This window comes from Simochromis diagramma, unplaced genomic scaffold (assembly GCF_900408965.1).
Source record: "Simochromis diagramma unplaced genomic scaffold, fSimDia1.1 OVJJ01000107.1, whole genome shotgun sequence".
Taxonomy (NCBI): Eukaryota; Metazoa; Chordata; class Actinopteri; order Cichliformes; family Cichlidae; genus Simochromis; species Simochromis diagramma.
In genome coordinates, this window is record NW_024387209.1 from 10216184 (window position 1) to 10233386 (window position 17203).

General features: G+C 40.1%; 1 protein-coding gene across 1 annotated transcript; it reads left to right on the forward strand.

Annotated features, from left to right (window-relative positions):
- The first annotated feature begins 463 nt into the window (after positions 1-463).
- On the forward strand, positions 464-16164 carry ndfip2 (Nedd4 family interacting protein 2). The gene is made up of 8 exons (XM_040051431.1): positions 464-711; positions 5391-5625; positions 5820-5950; positions 7396-7483; positions 7794-7918; positions 10015-10081; positions 10165-10270; positions 12715-16164. Exons 1-7 carry the CDS (start codon positions 685-687, stop codon positions 10266-10268), a joined length of 777 nt encoding a protein of 258 aa, XP_039907365.1. The 5' UTR covers positions 464-684; the 3' UTR covers positions 10269-10270; positions 12715-16164.
- The last annotated feature ends 1039 nt before the right edge of the window (positions 16165-17203 follow it).

The window sequence follows — 17203 nt, forward strand, 5'->3', positions numbered from 1 at the left end:
GTTGACTGTCATCTGAAATGGTACAGAAAAAGTAAAACCGACAGTAGAACAGCCATCTTAAAACGTTATGAACTGAATAATATTAAAAGACAGTAACACATCACATTCCCAAGAATTTCTAACAGATTAACTGCCTAACAATTCAGCTGAAAGCAAGCACGGATAGAAACCAAGTGCATTAGATATTAATATTATATTAATTGTACCTTTTTTATACTTACAATGAAAATATAATGCTAATATATGGTTGTTATCAATAATAATAATAATAATAATAATATTAATAATAATAATAACTCTTAAAGCTTAGGTGTAAACGTAAGGTAAATTAGATAAGTAGAAGATCATATATGCCTTGATGAATATAACAACGATAATAGTAATAATAACATTAATGCGCAATACCGATTATATACATTTTAGTTTGAAATATTTAACCGGAAGTGTGACATCTTTAGACCAGCTTGAAAGTGGGTGAAGGTTTTTACACAGAACGGTATTTTTCTGTGAATGCATTGTAGGTTGTAGCCATTTCTTTCATCGCTCAGAATCCGGTTCTTTAGCGTTGTTTCTGGAATCAACATCTCTTGCCCGTGACTCACACATCGGAGTAAACCCAAGTCTTATTTTTTTTTTGATAGTTCTCACCGGCTGGCTCGTTTAGCCAGCTGAACCTTGTCGAAGATGGACCCAGCGAGCCGATACCAAGTGGTGAGTGGAAGCTGATCAAAACACCGTTTGATAGCTCGGCCTGCCACCCGTCACAGGCACCAGGCCCTTGCCAAAAAAATTAATGCTTATTGTTTGTATTGACTATTTAAAATGCGTTATGTGGGACAGACAAAAAGCCGTAAAAAAAGCAAACTTTCACAAGTGTTGTGTTTTTCCCCTAAATTGGTTTTGCTATGGTACCCAGCCTTTGATTAGCCACTTCCGTTAGCTGGCCAGCCAAGAGTAGTCACGAAGGCCGTTTAAGTGAAAATGCTTTTAACAGCGCTACACACATAAAATACACTCTCTAACTTGTAGTTACATGTGTACATTAAAACAGAGGTGTAGTTACACGGTTTTTGGCAGCATAAATTGTGAGAAGCTTAGCTGTAAGTTAAGTGGTTAGCATAGGGATTTAGTAGCTGGCTCATATTAAATGTGGTAAGAGGGCCTTTTTTTCCCTCTGGTTGTATTTTTTTTAAAGCTGTATTTCCGGCTTAAACCGCAGCTTAAAGGGCTGGTACGAATCAAGAGAAAGGAATGACGGTGACAAATAAGTGTTAACGAACTAATTGTTTAGAAATATGACTTATATTATGTCTTCGCAGAATCATAAAATTCTATAGTAATGCAGGGAAAAACTAATGCTACTACTGTTAGTCAAAGACATTAATGGAGACCAGCCTCAGAGTATGGCTTCTTTGGTTGAACTGGCCTAAGCATGTGGAGTTTGTTCCTTCTGTTAATGTAGTGTAACAGCAGTGTTGGTAAAACTTTGGAGGCAGCTATGAACCTTGGGAGATAAAGTATGCTTTGTGCCTTGTATTATGGCTGATAATCCCACAGCATTCGGTATGAGCCAAGGCAAATCAGCAATGTCCTTTTTAACTTTTCAGCCCTGAACAAAGCAGCGATTCACACAAAGTTATTTTTTTTTTTGTTTTTTTTGAAACTCCAGCACAATACAGTGGATTCTCAAGGATGGCTTGGATGTGGCCAAACGGATAAGTTATCTGATATTGTGGTTTGTGAAAACAAACAAAAAAATATACAAATAAAAAACCCAGTGTTCATCACAGTATGCCTACACTGTCATCTCTTGCTCTGTTTCCTTTCTAAATAATACTACAGGTATGGGGCACTGCTGCTGTGAGGTTCGGGTGTATTTGGACACATGAGGAGGCTTGTGGCTATGTTGTTAAGATCTTATGTAATCCCCTGTGCTTGCGTGGGGGTGCAGTTATGCTTTGTCCTTGATTCTGAGCCAGTCGTCGGCCGCTCATTCACTTCCCTGCCTTGTTTGCTGACCCAGCGCTGGTGGAGGTTCAAAAGTCGGTTGGGACGGCCAAGATCTTAGTTTTTCAGAAGTCTATCGGTGTGGTAAACCAACAGGTTTCACTGTGACTGTGCTTATTAAAGAAGCTATTTAGGTTTGTTAGTCACCTCTGGCTTTTCAACTTGCGTGATATCATTACTTATCACAAAGGGTGTTTCCCCTGTTTGTCGCGGTGTTTTACCACTGTTCGAAAACCACCATTACTTCATGGAAAAGGTTTCAAATGGTAGATTCACCTTTCAAAAACATCATTTTAAGCAGATTATCAGAATTGTGGAATTCAGTCCTGCTGACGCAGAGTCAAAATGAGTTTCAAATGAAAACTTGCATAGCTTCAAGCGTCACAAGGCAACTGAAGTTTGCCGCCTTTTTTTTTTTTTCCTTCCAACTTTTTACATATAAAGCAATCATTTTGTTAATCAGGATTTTTTTTCAGTACAATAATCATGAAGTGAAAATCATGACTTGCTGAGTTTATAATTTTTTTTTTAAACCTTTACAATCCTAAAGTAAAAATCTGATATCGGCACATGCTTAGTCAATATTTCTAATTGATAAATCTGACATGTAATGAAGCTGAATGTCAAACCCAAACTGCCTCAAGCTTTGCAGTGACATCAAATCAATCTGCTCTTACTAACTGTAAACTTGGTGAATGTATCTGGCTCAAACTTTAGAGGCAAGCGTGTTGTATTGCCTATTAGATCAACACAAGTCAGCAGAACAGCATACCAATTCACCCAACTAAAGGTATCACTGTAACTGTTTACTGACGATTGTGATCATTTAAAATTAAATTCAAGATTGTGTCAATCCCACAGATCATAATCTCATCAATAATTGTACTTTTTGTAAGCTTAGTCTTCAACATCATACTTTTGTATGTTGAGTTCAATTTAAGTTGCTTTCTTTGTTTTTTGCATGGCTGTCCCAGCTAATATTCATATGTGACAAATGAGGTTCCAACTGACTTTTGGCAAATTGCAGTTCCATTTACACATTATGAAGGTTCAACAAGGGGATTGGACCTAAACATTAGTGGGCCATGGGAGTTTTGGGCTCTCACCCTAGTGAATGGCACCATACAACAAAACTATCATTAAATCTGCTGGTGCATGGTGTCGTTTCAGGCGGGTGATCTGCTTCTTGAGTTTGTTTGCAGGTTGAAGACACGAGTTGACCATTGTGGTGATTTCTACCACCATTTAAATGAGCTATCAGTACAGAAGCATATACAGAGAAATGTTGCAAGTTTGTCTTTCTGAGGAAAATCTTTTAAAAAAAGCCTGCAATTTCTTCACTTCTTGGTTTTCACTTCTCTTATATTATCGCTGGTATAAAAGATACAGAACTGTGGTGCTCTGCTGTTTTTAATATAAACACGGTCCTGTAGAACAGCGGTATAGTGATCCACCCAAACTATTGCTATTACAATAATTATATTGATGATGAAAATCAAGAACTGAGGATTATTGTGAAAGTTGTCAGCTCAACTTAGATCAGTGTTTTCCCTGTGGTTCTGCCTCTTTGATTACAGGCACTTTACTGTGCTCTTAGGGAATTTGTTCTTAGACTTTAAACAAGCTAAACTTGCTTAACCACCTTGAGACAGCTTTTGTTATTCTTTGGGTTATCAGCATTCTGACGCACAATGAGTCTGTCAGGTTATCCTGCCATTCCTGGGTCACGTAGCACTGTCCTTAAAGTTACATGTAGTTTAGTTAATACTAAAACTACAATCTTATGCCTTTGGCCAGGAGCTGACTAGATTGAACTTTCTCATGGATGCCCTTTTGGAACAGAGGGGCGGAGGTGATTCCCTCTCGATTATACTGTAACCATCATCTGTAATTTCAGAAGGTGTTTGGCTCTAAGACCTGTCAAAAAAAAAATCTGCTTAGGCTTGTAGATGACCCTCTCAGATGTTGGGTGGTCTGTCATTAACTTATTACATGTAGATCACTTTTCCAGAAACCTTCCTCTGTTGACATATTGATGTGGCTTTATGTATCTGTGCTTGCTGTGTCAAACATTCTGCTTAGGGCAAACCGTACTGCTCTTACTCATTTTACTCCTCCTTACATGCAGGCTAAGGGTATCACTGTAATTGAACATTTCTTAAGCCTCTACAGTTCATTTCTTTAGGGTTCAGATTGTGTTAGCTTTCATTGAGTACAGCTCTGACAGATGCCAAAGGGTAAAGACCAAGGATTAATATGTAATGCTTAGCTAAGGAATTAGAACTAAGCAAGAATAATGGAACCTGCCACCACTAAGAAAGTCTCCTATATAGTGGTAATCACCTTTCACTGGGGTAATACAGTATTTAACTTTATCTGTGTTTTTGAAAGGGCTAAAGGCATAACTAATTATTAATGTCAGCACCCATCATGTTCCGAAGCAGTGGTGTGGGTGCCCTGGCAATGCTTCCCAGTGCTAACAGACATAAATGTGAAGTGGTAAGCAAGATGGAACATACAGTTAGCATAGTGTAGCTGTTTTTGGATTGTTTGTATGTATGCAGTGTCAGAACTAACTCACATGTGCCCAATATTAAATTTGTAGTGCTATCAGAGCTAATGTTAGCCACACACTCTGGGTGTTTTCTTACAACATCCTGACTCCATACATTTTCTCTGGAGGACTGGCATTTGCTGCTTTTTTGAGGTCACCAAAAAGTAAAAAAAAAAAATCCACTTTGAAGTGTTGCCCCCTTTAGCCACAACTTTCCAGCAAATAGTCCATACCGCCTCACCTTTATTAGTGAGACGGAATCCAAAAAACATGTCATTTTTACACTTTGTTTACCCCTGTTGTTTCACAGCTCGCTGAGCTTATTTGATTTTTCTACAAGTACTCTGGTGTTACACTGACAACTTCTTCTGTCAGACGCTTATATTTGAAAACAACCTAAAGCACTCAAAATGAGACTGAAACATACATGTTCAGATTGTTTGTTTATGTTTACCTGACTGATACAACAACTAACTTGTCCGTACATTGCTATAGGTGCGTGTTTTTTTGTTTAGACTGGCCATAGCTTCCCAACTTTGGGCCTCCCTTTGAGAGCGAAACCAGAGTTTGATTTATATATTTTTTTGAGATATATATATATATATGAAAATATTGAAATCTTTTGCTTTCTGGTTTGTTATTTCAGTCGACTGGCAGCTGTTTTCATGCAGTCAGAAGAATTGGAGTTTTCAGACTTTGAAACTGCCAACACTCTGGTGCTTTCTTCTCAAGTCTTTCAGAGATGTAGGACGAGAGTGTGTGCATGTGTGCATTCCCCTCGAGCAGCAGCATTGGTTTTGGCTGATGATCTGCTTCTTGTTATATTCAGTTGCACAATGAGGACGACTCTTCGGAGGCCGGCGCCAGCGAGCCACAGCCGTGCACTTCTGCCACAGCCCAGCCCGGCACATCTGGCCAGGACCAGAGTCAGACTCAGGTGAGCCCGACCCCAGTCCCCGCGGCAGGGGAAGCGTCGGGCGTGAGGACTCAGGGGGAGGCAGTGGACACGGCACCACCTCCATACGCTTCCATCGACTTGGGAGCAAATGCTGCAGCACCACCTGGTACTAATTTGACTTTAATTGCACACAGAGTTTGTTCTGATTGCAGCTCTGTGGTGACTGTTTGGAGTGTTTGTAGCTTTGAGTCACTTTAGTTTCCAGGACGGTCTCAGAGCGTTATAGGAAGTGCACAGCTCCGCTTTGATCCTGCGTGCTTTCTGTCCTTTTCTTACTCTTTTCCTCCTCTCTCTCAACAGAGACTAGTTTCCGAGGTGACTTCCCTGTGCCTCCACCCTACAGCGTTGCCACCTCATTGCCCACATATGATGAAGCAGAGAAGGCCAAAGCAGCTGCCATGGCTGCCTCAGCAGTGGAGGTGATGCCACGGGTAAGGAGCCCTGCTCACACACGGTCACCCTCTCAGATCCCCTCTTATTATGCTTGGGTTAAAGTTCTTGCACTGAAACATTCTTGTGGTTACTGGTCTTTGGTCTGGGTGTGGTTCACCTCAAAGTAGGGCTGGGCGATATGGCCTAAAATTCATATCGCGATATAATCTGAAGCACGTGCGGTAACGATATATATTGCGATATATTCTTTTCTTCTGTATAACGTATTTTCCACACTATAAGGCACACTTAAAATCCTTTAATTTTCTCAAAAATCGAGAGTGCGCTTTATGTATGAATTCTTGTTGTGCTTACTGACCTCGAACTGATTTTGGCGTGCAGAAATCTGTTAAAAAATGTTTTAGTACAACTTTGGTAAGCCGCACTGCTTGATGGATTGTCAGAGCATTACGGCTGCTGTAGTGAGGAGCTTCGTGGAGTAATCTGGGTCCAAAACTCCGTCTTCTTCAGGTCCCAAAGTCAAACGAACACTGAGAGTTAAAGAGTTAAAAACATGACATACCGTGTTCTGACTGAGAGATTTTTGAAACTAATTAAAACGTACAGCTCTGCTACCACTTCCGACATAAATGAAGACAGAAAACTAAACAGCAGTGGCATTTGCAGGGTTACTGAAGTTGGACTACCTGGTATATAATGTTGTACCATGTATGTTAGCATAACATTAGCACAGTGAAGCTGGAGGATGAACCCCAACTTTTCTTCCACTCGACAAAAGTTAGCGTGAGGGATTCTGGTGGTCAGGGACAAATGCAATCGCATAGCAGGATGCTATACACGGGCCAAACTTCAGTCAGGAGAACAACTGAGATTATTCATCCACAATACGAGGTTAGTTATTAATATACTGCAACAACATGGGAATAGAGCAGCTGCGAGAGAATTCAACATTAATGAATCAATGTTACGGAAGTGGAGGAAGCGCAGTTTTTGGCTTTCCCCATATTTCACAAGTGCTTCATCTCTTTGCTATGACTGTCGGCATAATTTGCAGATGATAATGGATTTAGCCGCTGCGATGCTTTCGACCAAAACAGGCGCAGCTTGATGACATTAACATGCGCTATCGCGATAGAGCGGTATAGTCAAAATCTCTATTGTTGGCCAAATTTATATCGTTTCTATCGTATATCGTTTATATCGCCCACCCCTACCTCAAAGCATGCCAGAAAATGTTTGTCTTGACTACCCCACGCTTGTGACACTTGGGACCAAAATAAATGCTGAAAGGCTTTATTTCTACCAGCTCTGAGTCTTCCCATTCAGAACAAGTAAAACTGCATTTCAGTTAACTTGAATTTATGCTCTGAGCACGTTATATCAGCACTTTAAAGGTTATTGTTAAGGTGACTTACTAATTCCAAAATACATTATGACTTTTAAAATAACATAACATTTGTACGTCTGTGTGTGTCCGTGTAAGGATGATGACTTCCCTCCCAGAGACGACTTCAGTGACGCCGATCAGCTCCGAGTGGGTAACGACGGGATCTTCATGTTGGCCTTTTTTAGTGAGTCTCGTGTTTTCTTTTGTTTGCTTATTTATGTGCAAAGTAAAGAGACCTGGTAGCAGCGCTGTTTGCTTTGCCCAGATTGCAACACACTCGTAAAACAGCATGTGACTCGCTGATAACAGATGAATTAACCCTCGAGTCTCACTCATAATTCAGTGGATAAACATTTAGAGAGACGCTCAAATCCACTGAGACTGTTGTTACTTTTAGATTTTTAACATATAATTTAAAAAAATCCACTGCTGATTTCAAAATGAAAGTCACTTAGATGCCCAAATAAAAACAAGTCTTCCTGATGTTCCTTCAGTGGCCTTCCTGTTCAACTGGATCGGGTTCTGCCTGTCGTTCTGTCTGACCAACACCATTGCGGGGCGCTATGGGGCCATCTGCGGCTTCGGCCTTTCCCTCATCAAGTGGATTCTCATTGTCAGGGTATGTTTTTCCACTGTTTGTTTGTTGTGTTTGAACGATGGAGGTCAGTGTTACACACGAGGATCAGGGTTTAACGAAAAGTTGAGCAACTCAACAGCAATCTTGGAAAGAATCTGTGCAGTTTGGTTTTTTTAAAACTTATATTTAAGTGAATGAGAATGGAGCCATTACTGAACATTTGAATATTATTCTCCTACAGCTACACCATGTTGTGGATGTTTTCCATTAAATAAAGCCTGCAGACAAGCGGTGAGCGGTAGCTAACATTCTTTAATCACAAACAAAGAACAGAAAACCAAGCTTGGTGGAGAGCCTGCATGATCGTGGGGCAGACGGTCAGCAGAGTCTCACTGAGCCTAACATGGCTCTCAGTTAAATACCTTCTCCAGGAACAAAAGGCAGTACACAGCTGTTTCACACCTTAAGGTTCACACTCCCTTGCTACCTCCCAGAGTCCTCGAAGAGAGAAAAGATTCTTCCTGTGGAGTTGTCTGCTTCCCCCAACTTCCTTACCAGACCCCAACCATCTGTCTAACTGTATGAGTGTGAGACATGTTAAAATCTAGTGGCACTAAGGCATTATACAATAAAATAATGTGATGCGTCACATAAATAAAAGAAATTCCTATACAACCATGTGAACCTCTGAGCAGTGCTACAGGATTAGCTTTTTAGGGACGAGTCTCAGTGTCATAGACCCAAAGACTTTGACCTTGAGGGCTTTGGACCGTACTGCTGCCAAGCCGTGAACTAAATGAGGTTTCTCTGTCAGACACTCGGAGTCCTTTACGCACTCTCTCCAAATCACCATTCCTGCATAGTTTGTCTAAGGGTGTCACCCAGTGTGTGAATGTGTGTGTGAATGGGTGGATGACTGGATGTGTAAAGTGCTTTGGGGTCCTTAGGGACTAGTAAAGCGCTATATAAATACAGGCCATTTACCATTACCCAGAGTTCATAGCCCTTTTATGTTAAACACAAGGTTAGTAGGTAATGGGGGGAAAATGGCAATGTCATACGCTCTGCTCCTCTGTGCACAACTACTACTACTACTGCAGAGGCTCATACAGTGTTCATACCATTACCAGCCTCTGGCAAACAATCAGCTCGTGCTACTGAGCAGACGACCTGCTGATCTGCATCCTCAGTCATTCTGGTGTACTGGCTTTGAAACGCGAAAGATTGACATAAATCTGTAATATTCTTTGTTGTTTGGAAGTTTCATCAGTTGGGTTGACAAAGACTAAGTCTAATGTGGTCTACAGGCGAGAGTTTAATTGTGCTCGCAGTAGAAGGAGCATTATTATATCAGTTGGGAGCTGCAGCTGAAAAGCTCTCAAGCTGGTGGTGGTATTTGTGATGTTTCATTTCCTTTGCACATGTCTTTGAAGTTTGCAGAGTGTTGTTGTTATTATTATATCTTTTCATTTGTGAAGGTCAAAAGTCTCACTGGGATTAAAAAAACCTCCCCCAGGAATGACGTGGCCAAGAGGCCAGCAGAGCCCTGAGAGCTGTTCAGAGTAAGCTCAGGACCTGCGACGCCCGTGCTTCCTGTCTCATTGTTGTAGGTTGAGATATCGAGAGCGAGTCTGATTTGGGCGTCTGATAGAACTGCAGCTGCTGCTGCGGAAGAACTCACAGGGGGACATTAAACACACTTAAAAACAATGCTAACTGCATCCTGTGTTAATGTCTGCACACTCATGCTCGTGTGTGTGTGTGTTTTAGGGTGACCTTGAGGTTTGACTTGTTTTTTTTTTTTTTTTAAATGTCATATTTCTGTTTTCAGAGGTTGCCCTGTTTATACACAGCTGTCATTTTCCACACAACACATTTAGCAATATTTTCATTTATTTTCATTCATGCACTAGTCAAAGTAAGCCGATTTCATACCATCCCCAGTCCTCATATAACTGTTTTTTTTATCTATAGTGTGAGAGCACATGACTGCTGGCCAGGCTTCATCGATGTGGGATTTGTATTTTTTAATGGACTTTATGAGAGAGCGTCACTTTGTATAAAGAGCAAATTAGACACAGCAATTGTTTCCTTCTGATAACACTAAAGCCAAACTCTCTCTTCCTGTGTGTGTCCAGTTCTCAGACTACTTCACTGGCTACTTCAACGGTCAGTACTGGCTGTGGTGGATCTTCCTGCTGCTCGGTGAGTGCGCTGCAGTCAGTAATCGTCCCTAAAAGCCAAAAAGCCTCCGTGTCAGAGTGACTTCATGATTCTCTCTCCCACAGGTCTCCTGCTGTTCTTCAGAGGTTTTGTGAACTATCTAAAAGTTCGCAATATGTCAGAGAACATGGCCACATCTCATAGAACACGCCTCTTCTTCCTCTACTAAAGGTATCAATATCTTTGTATTGAGCTGGCTTTGTTCAACTGGATCAGAGTTTTTCAGTATGTGAAGTATTCAGATCTGCATTTGTTTTCTAGGTGTTTGGTTTACAGCTCCAGCTTAAACTGGGGAGGTTTGATGAGATGAAGTCAGGACTAGAGTCTTTCAGGGTCTCGTTCGTGAATGTGGTAGGCGCAGAGCTGACAGGTGGCTGTGGTAAAGACATGGCATGTCAGCGGAACTGTTGGTCGACCTACATGCAGGGTTTTTTTTCCCCTGTGGCTGTGAGCTGTGGGAGCTGTGGGAACTGAGTGAACGAATAACCCAGCCAAGACTCGTAACATGTGTCTCAGCACCTCGCTGCTGCTGATAGACCCTGTGCACGAGAAAATGCTAACTTCCTGGTTTGAGACCGGATGTGGGGTTGTACATTTCTGGTAGGTTTACTTTGCGGTCAATTGCTACTGCGAAGATATACTCCAAAATCATGTCCAAAACTCAAAAACGGAAAGATCGCGTTAAGTTACAAAGAGCAGAAGGTGGGAACACTCGCCACTGTTGTGTCATAAAAAATCTAATGATCAATTTTGACGTTTAAAGAGTTTAGATCGATCAGTTGTTTACATCACTCAACACAAGCAGAACTGCATTACTGCATGCAGAAGACACATCGTCCACATTCAGAAGCACATCTCTGTATAGTGACTGGTCTTATGATTTAAACAGGCAAATGTTCAGCATTCAAACTACAGGTGAAGAATAGTCAAACCAGATGTTTCCCTGTTATGTCGATATCAGCTAGTCAATTACACACCTACACAGCATGTTAACAAACCGTGAAAAAAGCCACACAAAAATGAATGATTGCTGGTAACGGTTTCTATACATTAGTATTTAAGAAGGGTATGTTGTGACTTACCTTCAAAATTACAGTGGTCCCTCACTATAACACGGTTCACCTTTCACCTCGCTGTTTCGCAGATTTTTTTTAGTGCAAGTTTGCATGTTTATTTATTTATTTTTTTTACATCACATTGTGTTCTGTGTCCTGATCGCTGCAGACGATCTCCTCCGTGATGTCTCTCTTGTACAGTACAGAATCGCTGCATCGATCGCTGCCAGTGTGACTCTGAAGTGCAGTACTGTATGTCCACGATGTCCACGAAACGTTTTGCACCGTCAAAAAATATAATTGGCTACTTGATTTCACCTATCACAGGTTATTTTTAGAACATAACACCCGCGATAAACGAGGGACCGCTGTTTACAGATACTGAGAAATATAACATTTGAATCCCTTTTCTCTTTTGCTCTGAGGCACGGGGAAAAAATATCGACAAGTCGATGAACATCATTTACAGATATATTGGGTAAATGCCCAAGACATCTATAGAAATGTAAATCACCGCTTGATTCATTCATTTGCTTAACTTGTTTTGGACCGTAAACAAGGCGCGAATAGGACACCGGAAACAAAGCTCCCCACAGGAGTTTCCGCACCGGAAGTAGCATATGCTAACGTGCACACAGTCTACTGGCCACTTTGCAGAATTAAAGCCTGGTGAGCAGCTGCACCCGTACAGAGGATCTGTACCTGGAAGAGAACGAGACAGGAGAGTTGCTTTCCAAGTTAAACGCAGCTTAAAGCAGCACATAGCTATTATCTTCAGCTCAGGTGATCTTTGTCAGTTCTAAAATTAGACACAGCCCCATTCATGGTAATCCTTTCATGATGTAATTACAGATGATCGTCATTTAAAAACAGAAAAACGCACCATTCTCCAAAAACCCAGCAGCACGCAGCTCCTGCTGATAGATTGAAAAGTGTGCTGAACAGTGGACACTTCTGTGTGTTCCTGGGTTCACTTCAGCCGGTTATGTTAGAACCTCTGTCTGCTCTGTGGCCGGTTCAAGGGCCAACAACAACACAAGTAAGAGTAGCCCACAAACTGGTTGGTCCATATATGTTTGGCACCGCCTAAACAGTAAACAGCTGCAGCGTGTAGACAACTTGGAGTAAAGCACAGGCTCTACACGGGACCAGTACAGGGTTACTGCACCACGCCACAGTGAGTTTCAGTGATCATTTTACACCGTGTGCTGAAATCTAGAGCCAACGTCACAACATCTCTTATCTTTGGAAGTGTCACAATTTAGTCAGCGGAAGTCATAGTCACACGAGCCCTGAGGTTCTTTGTTCAAGGTCGTGAATGCTGAAGCTTCACGACTCATGTTTAGTGTAGAAATGTTTACAGTGTCCACCTGACAGTGGACAGTGCCAGTTTGTACAGTGTGGGAGAAACATAGTGTCCAGATAAAGGTCATCAGGACAGATGTGCAGTTTAAAGGTGGTACTGATGCACTTACAGACAGGAAGTTGCAGATCAGATATGTTCTCATGTTTAATAACTGTCACTGTTCGCCCCTAATGACTGGAATTCATTCCCTCCAGGTTCTCTGTGCCGTCACCGCTCCATTCCAATGTGAACGTCCTTCCCTCCCCCTTGAATGACCTGACTAAAGAGCCTTGCAGTGAAGAGAGGAGATGGGGAAGGAATGGAGGAAAAGATGTAGGGAGAAAGAGTTACCAGTTTCATTAAAAGTAAAACACGGCTCACTCTGAAGCAGCTGCTTCAGAGCTCAGCTGAAAAATCCAACTTTGATGATCACGTCTCATCCCTGGCCCTTTTTGCCCCCCCCACCCCCACTTCATTTTCCTTTGATTCAAAGCTTTTCACACTGTCTTCTCTTGGATCATGTGACGGAAACACCAGACCAGCTCATGTGTCACACAAACCTGGCCTGAGGCGAATTTAAGAGTTAACATTTATTCACAAAGCACAACAAAACAGTGTAGGATGTACATAAAAATAGCTTTGGCAGTTCTAAGCTAGCTTATGTGATGCCATGCGGTGACAGCAGTGTTAACAGCTTAAAGCTGAATCACAAAACCTTCATGACTATAAAGTAACATTTGGAATTTTAAAATAGAAAACGTGTAGGAGGTGAAAACCCATTATGAGACTTTGATATTCAGATTTCCCCTCCAACAGCCTTGTTTGTCTCACTTGAAACAAACAGGAATTAAGGATTCAAACTGACAGACTTTTTAGTCACTCGTGGAATTTTAAAACACACCACTGTTTACTTTATATGGTTTTATTATAAAATGAATAGAATTCATGGCACATTAATGTTAAAAATAATGTAGTTAAAAGTAGCATGAAATACATTAATTATTTAACAAAAACATTACAATAATACTAGCGGTGTGTTTAAAAATTCCCTGATGATTGTTTCATGAACTTCTCTTGAGCTTGAACTAAGCACTAGTTTTGCCGTTCCATATTATTTAAGCTTAGGGTGTTATAATGAAGTCTTAATTTAACGCTGATGTAGCAGTTTGACAGCGCCAGTCCTTTTTTTGTCATCTCAGATTTTCTTTAAATCAAATTTATGCAACAGTTTCCATTATAAGGGCACTCAGAACCGAACACCGAAGCTCTGCTTAGCTAGAATTGGCTCAAAATATAATAAATAATATAACTTTTTTCCCCCCTTTTTTTCAGTCAGTTAAGTTGGGGCTCTGAGCCAATGGAAGGTGTTTGAAATTGCAAACTGGAATCTTCTATTATAATAATTTAAGATAATACAGCTGCCAAAAATTAGCATCAGCAATAACGGCACTCTGGACTGATATCAGTCACTGGCAAATATTTACTGATGATGTCACATTGCATGTGTGATGAAGAGCTTGAAACCTTTACTGACAAACCAGAAGCTTTTCTTAAAACGATATCAGATAACAGATGTGCTGGCAGAAACTTAGCATTGGCTAATATTGGCTCTATTGACTGATATCGGGAATGACAGCCACCGATATTTATGAATCCAATTAATTACAGTATGAAAACCTAAATAATTCAACTATAAAACAGTGAAGGGGGAAAGGAATGAGAACAAAAGCAAATTAAAAAAAGTGGTTGTTTTTAAAAAATAAATAAATTGACAAGTCATACTGATGCTGTTTTTACTTTTACTGTTTCCCTCTGTGTTCTGTGTCATAAACAGAGCTTCCCTGTTTAAAAACCAAAAACAGAAAAACTTTGAAGTTTCCCATGGTTGAGTCATGTGACCGACTAAATATCTGCTGATATTCCTGGTATCAGTCAGTAAAGCCAATATCAGCCGATACGGGTTACCTGCTGACATCGGTGCATCTGATATTACTCGAATAAAAGCTTCTTGTTTATCTTGTTTTTCATTGCAGCGACTTTCCCTTAGAAACGATGGAAACATTTGCACCAGCAGATTTCCTGAATTGATTTTTTTTTTTTTTTTTTTTAAATCTCCTTTCCCTTCAATAACAATCATTACTCAGCCTTTTTTTTTTTTTTTTTTTTTTTTGGTAACATTTTTGAATCAAAGAAAAATGAAAAGCTTTCATTAATTAATTAATTAATTTATTCTTTTTGGGTTAAACAAAAAAACCCAACCCTCACTATTTCACAGCACAAGTTCACCTCGTCTCGGTCGGCAGTGAAACGGCTGCCTTTTCATCTTCAAAACAGTGTCTGTTTTCTACAGAGGCACTAACCAGCGAGAGCTCGGTGGGAAAAGTTTGTTTTCAGGCTGCTACGGTCAGATCAGTAGAAAGTGACCCTAAAGCGGGCCTCGTATGCATCTCCTGCTTCGGTGCTGTTGAAGTTTAAAACGATAATAAGCATTTTTACATAGAGGGCAGCGACATGCCAGGCTCGAGGAGAAACTCCTTGAAATACACGAGTCTTATGCAATTTACTGAATTGTAATGACCTACGATTATTGTGGCTGTAAGGTCCTGTGATAATGAAGTAGACGTAGTTGAGTAGTTTAATCATCAGAGACTGAGATCCAGTTGTGACATCAGGGAGTGAAATGGCTGTTATTGGACAAGCTGGTTCTGCATGACCTGCATGACTCGGACAAAAGCCAACACACGGATCTCCCTGAGGTTTCAGCTTTTCTGATTACATTTAGGATTTCTTCCTCTTTCTTTTCATGGCGTGAGAAGCTTTCAGTGATGTGACTCTTTTTTTCTTTTTTTTTTCTTTTCTTTTCTTTTCTTTGTCTTTTCTTTTTTTAATAAATCAATGTTAGCTGACGTTGTGACTTCCAGTGAGTGCGATGACGGCGATGAAGTCTGGGGACACGCTGTTGCGTCTTAAATATGGAGCCTGACTGGACAAAGAAAAATAAACTTTTTTTTTTTTTTTTTTTTTTTTTAAATTATTATTTTTGTCATTAAGAAAAGAGAAGTGTATATACCAGATTATGCCAATTCAGAATATTTGCACTTTGAAGAACTTCTGTACAGTATGATTTATGAATCTGCAAAACTGGATCTGGGTTTAGAAAAAGGTTTTCTTCAGCCATCATTGAATTCTTAAATCATCCCAAGTGGAGAATTTGCCTTTTGCACTTTTTATTTTTGAAAATAATATTTGTGTGTGTGTGTGTGTGTGTGTGTGTGTGTGTGTCATCGCTTTTAGCCTAAACTGTGACAGCTTGAGAATTGCCAAACTTTTTTTTATTATCTTTTCGACTCTCATCATATCCCACTAAAGCCTCTTTCAGCAATATTCTGATCTTTTGGTGAATTGATGCTCTGCTGCATGATTTTCCCTCCCAAATGAGTGGGTAATGTTAGGATTAATCTAGTGCAAAATATTTCTCTTTGTATATAAATGAGGAGGGGAAAAAACGAGGCGGCAGCCACACTGTTTCTCTTGTCCAAAATATGTCCAAGTAACATGTTCTGAAGCGGTTGTTATGCATTTATTATAACTGGAATAATGATGACAAATAAATAATGTGTTTCAAAAATAAGAATAAAGTTCAAAAGTCTGCCCCTGACATTTTATGTTGGCGTCTGCTTGAACTCATTTGGCAGTATTACTTACACGGTTCCACTTACAGGTTACGGGGTTAACATACTACTGTCCTGTCAGATACTTGAGTTTCTGTGATCTCGACATGATCAGCGTCATTTTGTTTTTCTCCCTCTGACTTCTTTGGTATAATTTCCTGGTTCTGGCTTCACAGGGATAAAGCTTTCCCAAGTAAATTATAAAAATCTGAGAGCTAATCTGCCAAGTAAAGCCTGTGTATCATCTTTATTGCTTATCACCACACAAAGCTTTACCCAGAATGAAAGCTGACACAGGATATCTGCTCAAGATGAGTCGCACACAGAAAGTGAAAACACCCACAGGTGCTGATTCAGCTTTAAAAATCAAGAAGGTCACTTGAAGATCATTTGAGGTCACCGGTCCAAAGGTGAAGCACGATTCGCACCTTTCATCAGGATAATGATTGCAAGCTACCAAGCAACGTCTCACAATAAAGGGCGATGCAAATCTAAAGTTAAAGCCAATGAAGGGATCATGAATAGATGCCTAAAGTTGTAACACAATCTAAAATATATTTAAAAACAATCCTGAAATGACACAAATTAATATTAGGAAGTAAAAAGTGCCAGAAAAGCTGAGGTATTAAACCTGGAGGGGATTTTAATCCTCTCTAACGCTGAATGGGATTGCAGGTTGAAGTCTTTCTTCAAATAATGACATTCAAACAGTTGTTATATAATACACCTACATATATCTATTAATACATTCATGTATTAATACATTCAAGTTTATTTTCATGTAGCTTGGGATACCAATTTTAAGTTACAGATGTATTCAATTTTTCATTATCTCTAAAGCTGAAAGCAAAGGTTAAAAATGAATGTTTTCATCAACTCCACTAGATGGAGCCAAAGATTTATAGTTTATGTAGGTCAACGCGTCCCATCAGGAGAGAACCTCAAACTGCCTTTTTTATGTCTGCAGCTAAGTTCCTATTAACATAATTTAAACCTCATGCCCATAAAAATGAAAAATAAAAAAACCCTTCAT

Excerpts from the sequence above, each read along its gene's own strand:
- ndfip2 (XM_040051431.1), top strand. The coding sequence starts at position 685 with ATGGACCCAGCGAGCCGATACCAAGTG. Across the intron at positions 5,626-5,819 it reads AAATGCTGCAGCACCACCTG|AGACTAGTTTCCGAGGTGAC; the intron begins GTACTAATTTGA and ends CTCTCTCAACAG. Across the intron at positions 7,919-10,014 it reads AGTGGATTCTCATTGTCAGG|TTCTCAGACTACTTCACTGG; the intron begins GTATGTTTTTCC and ends GTGTGTGTCCAG.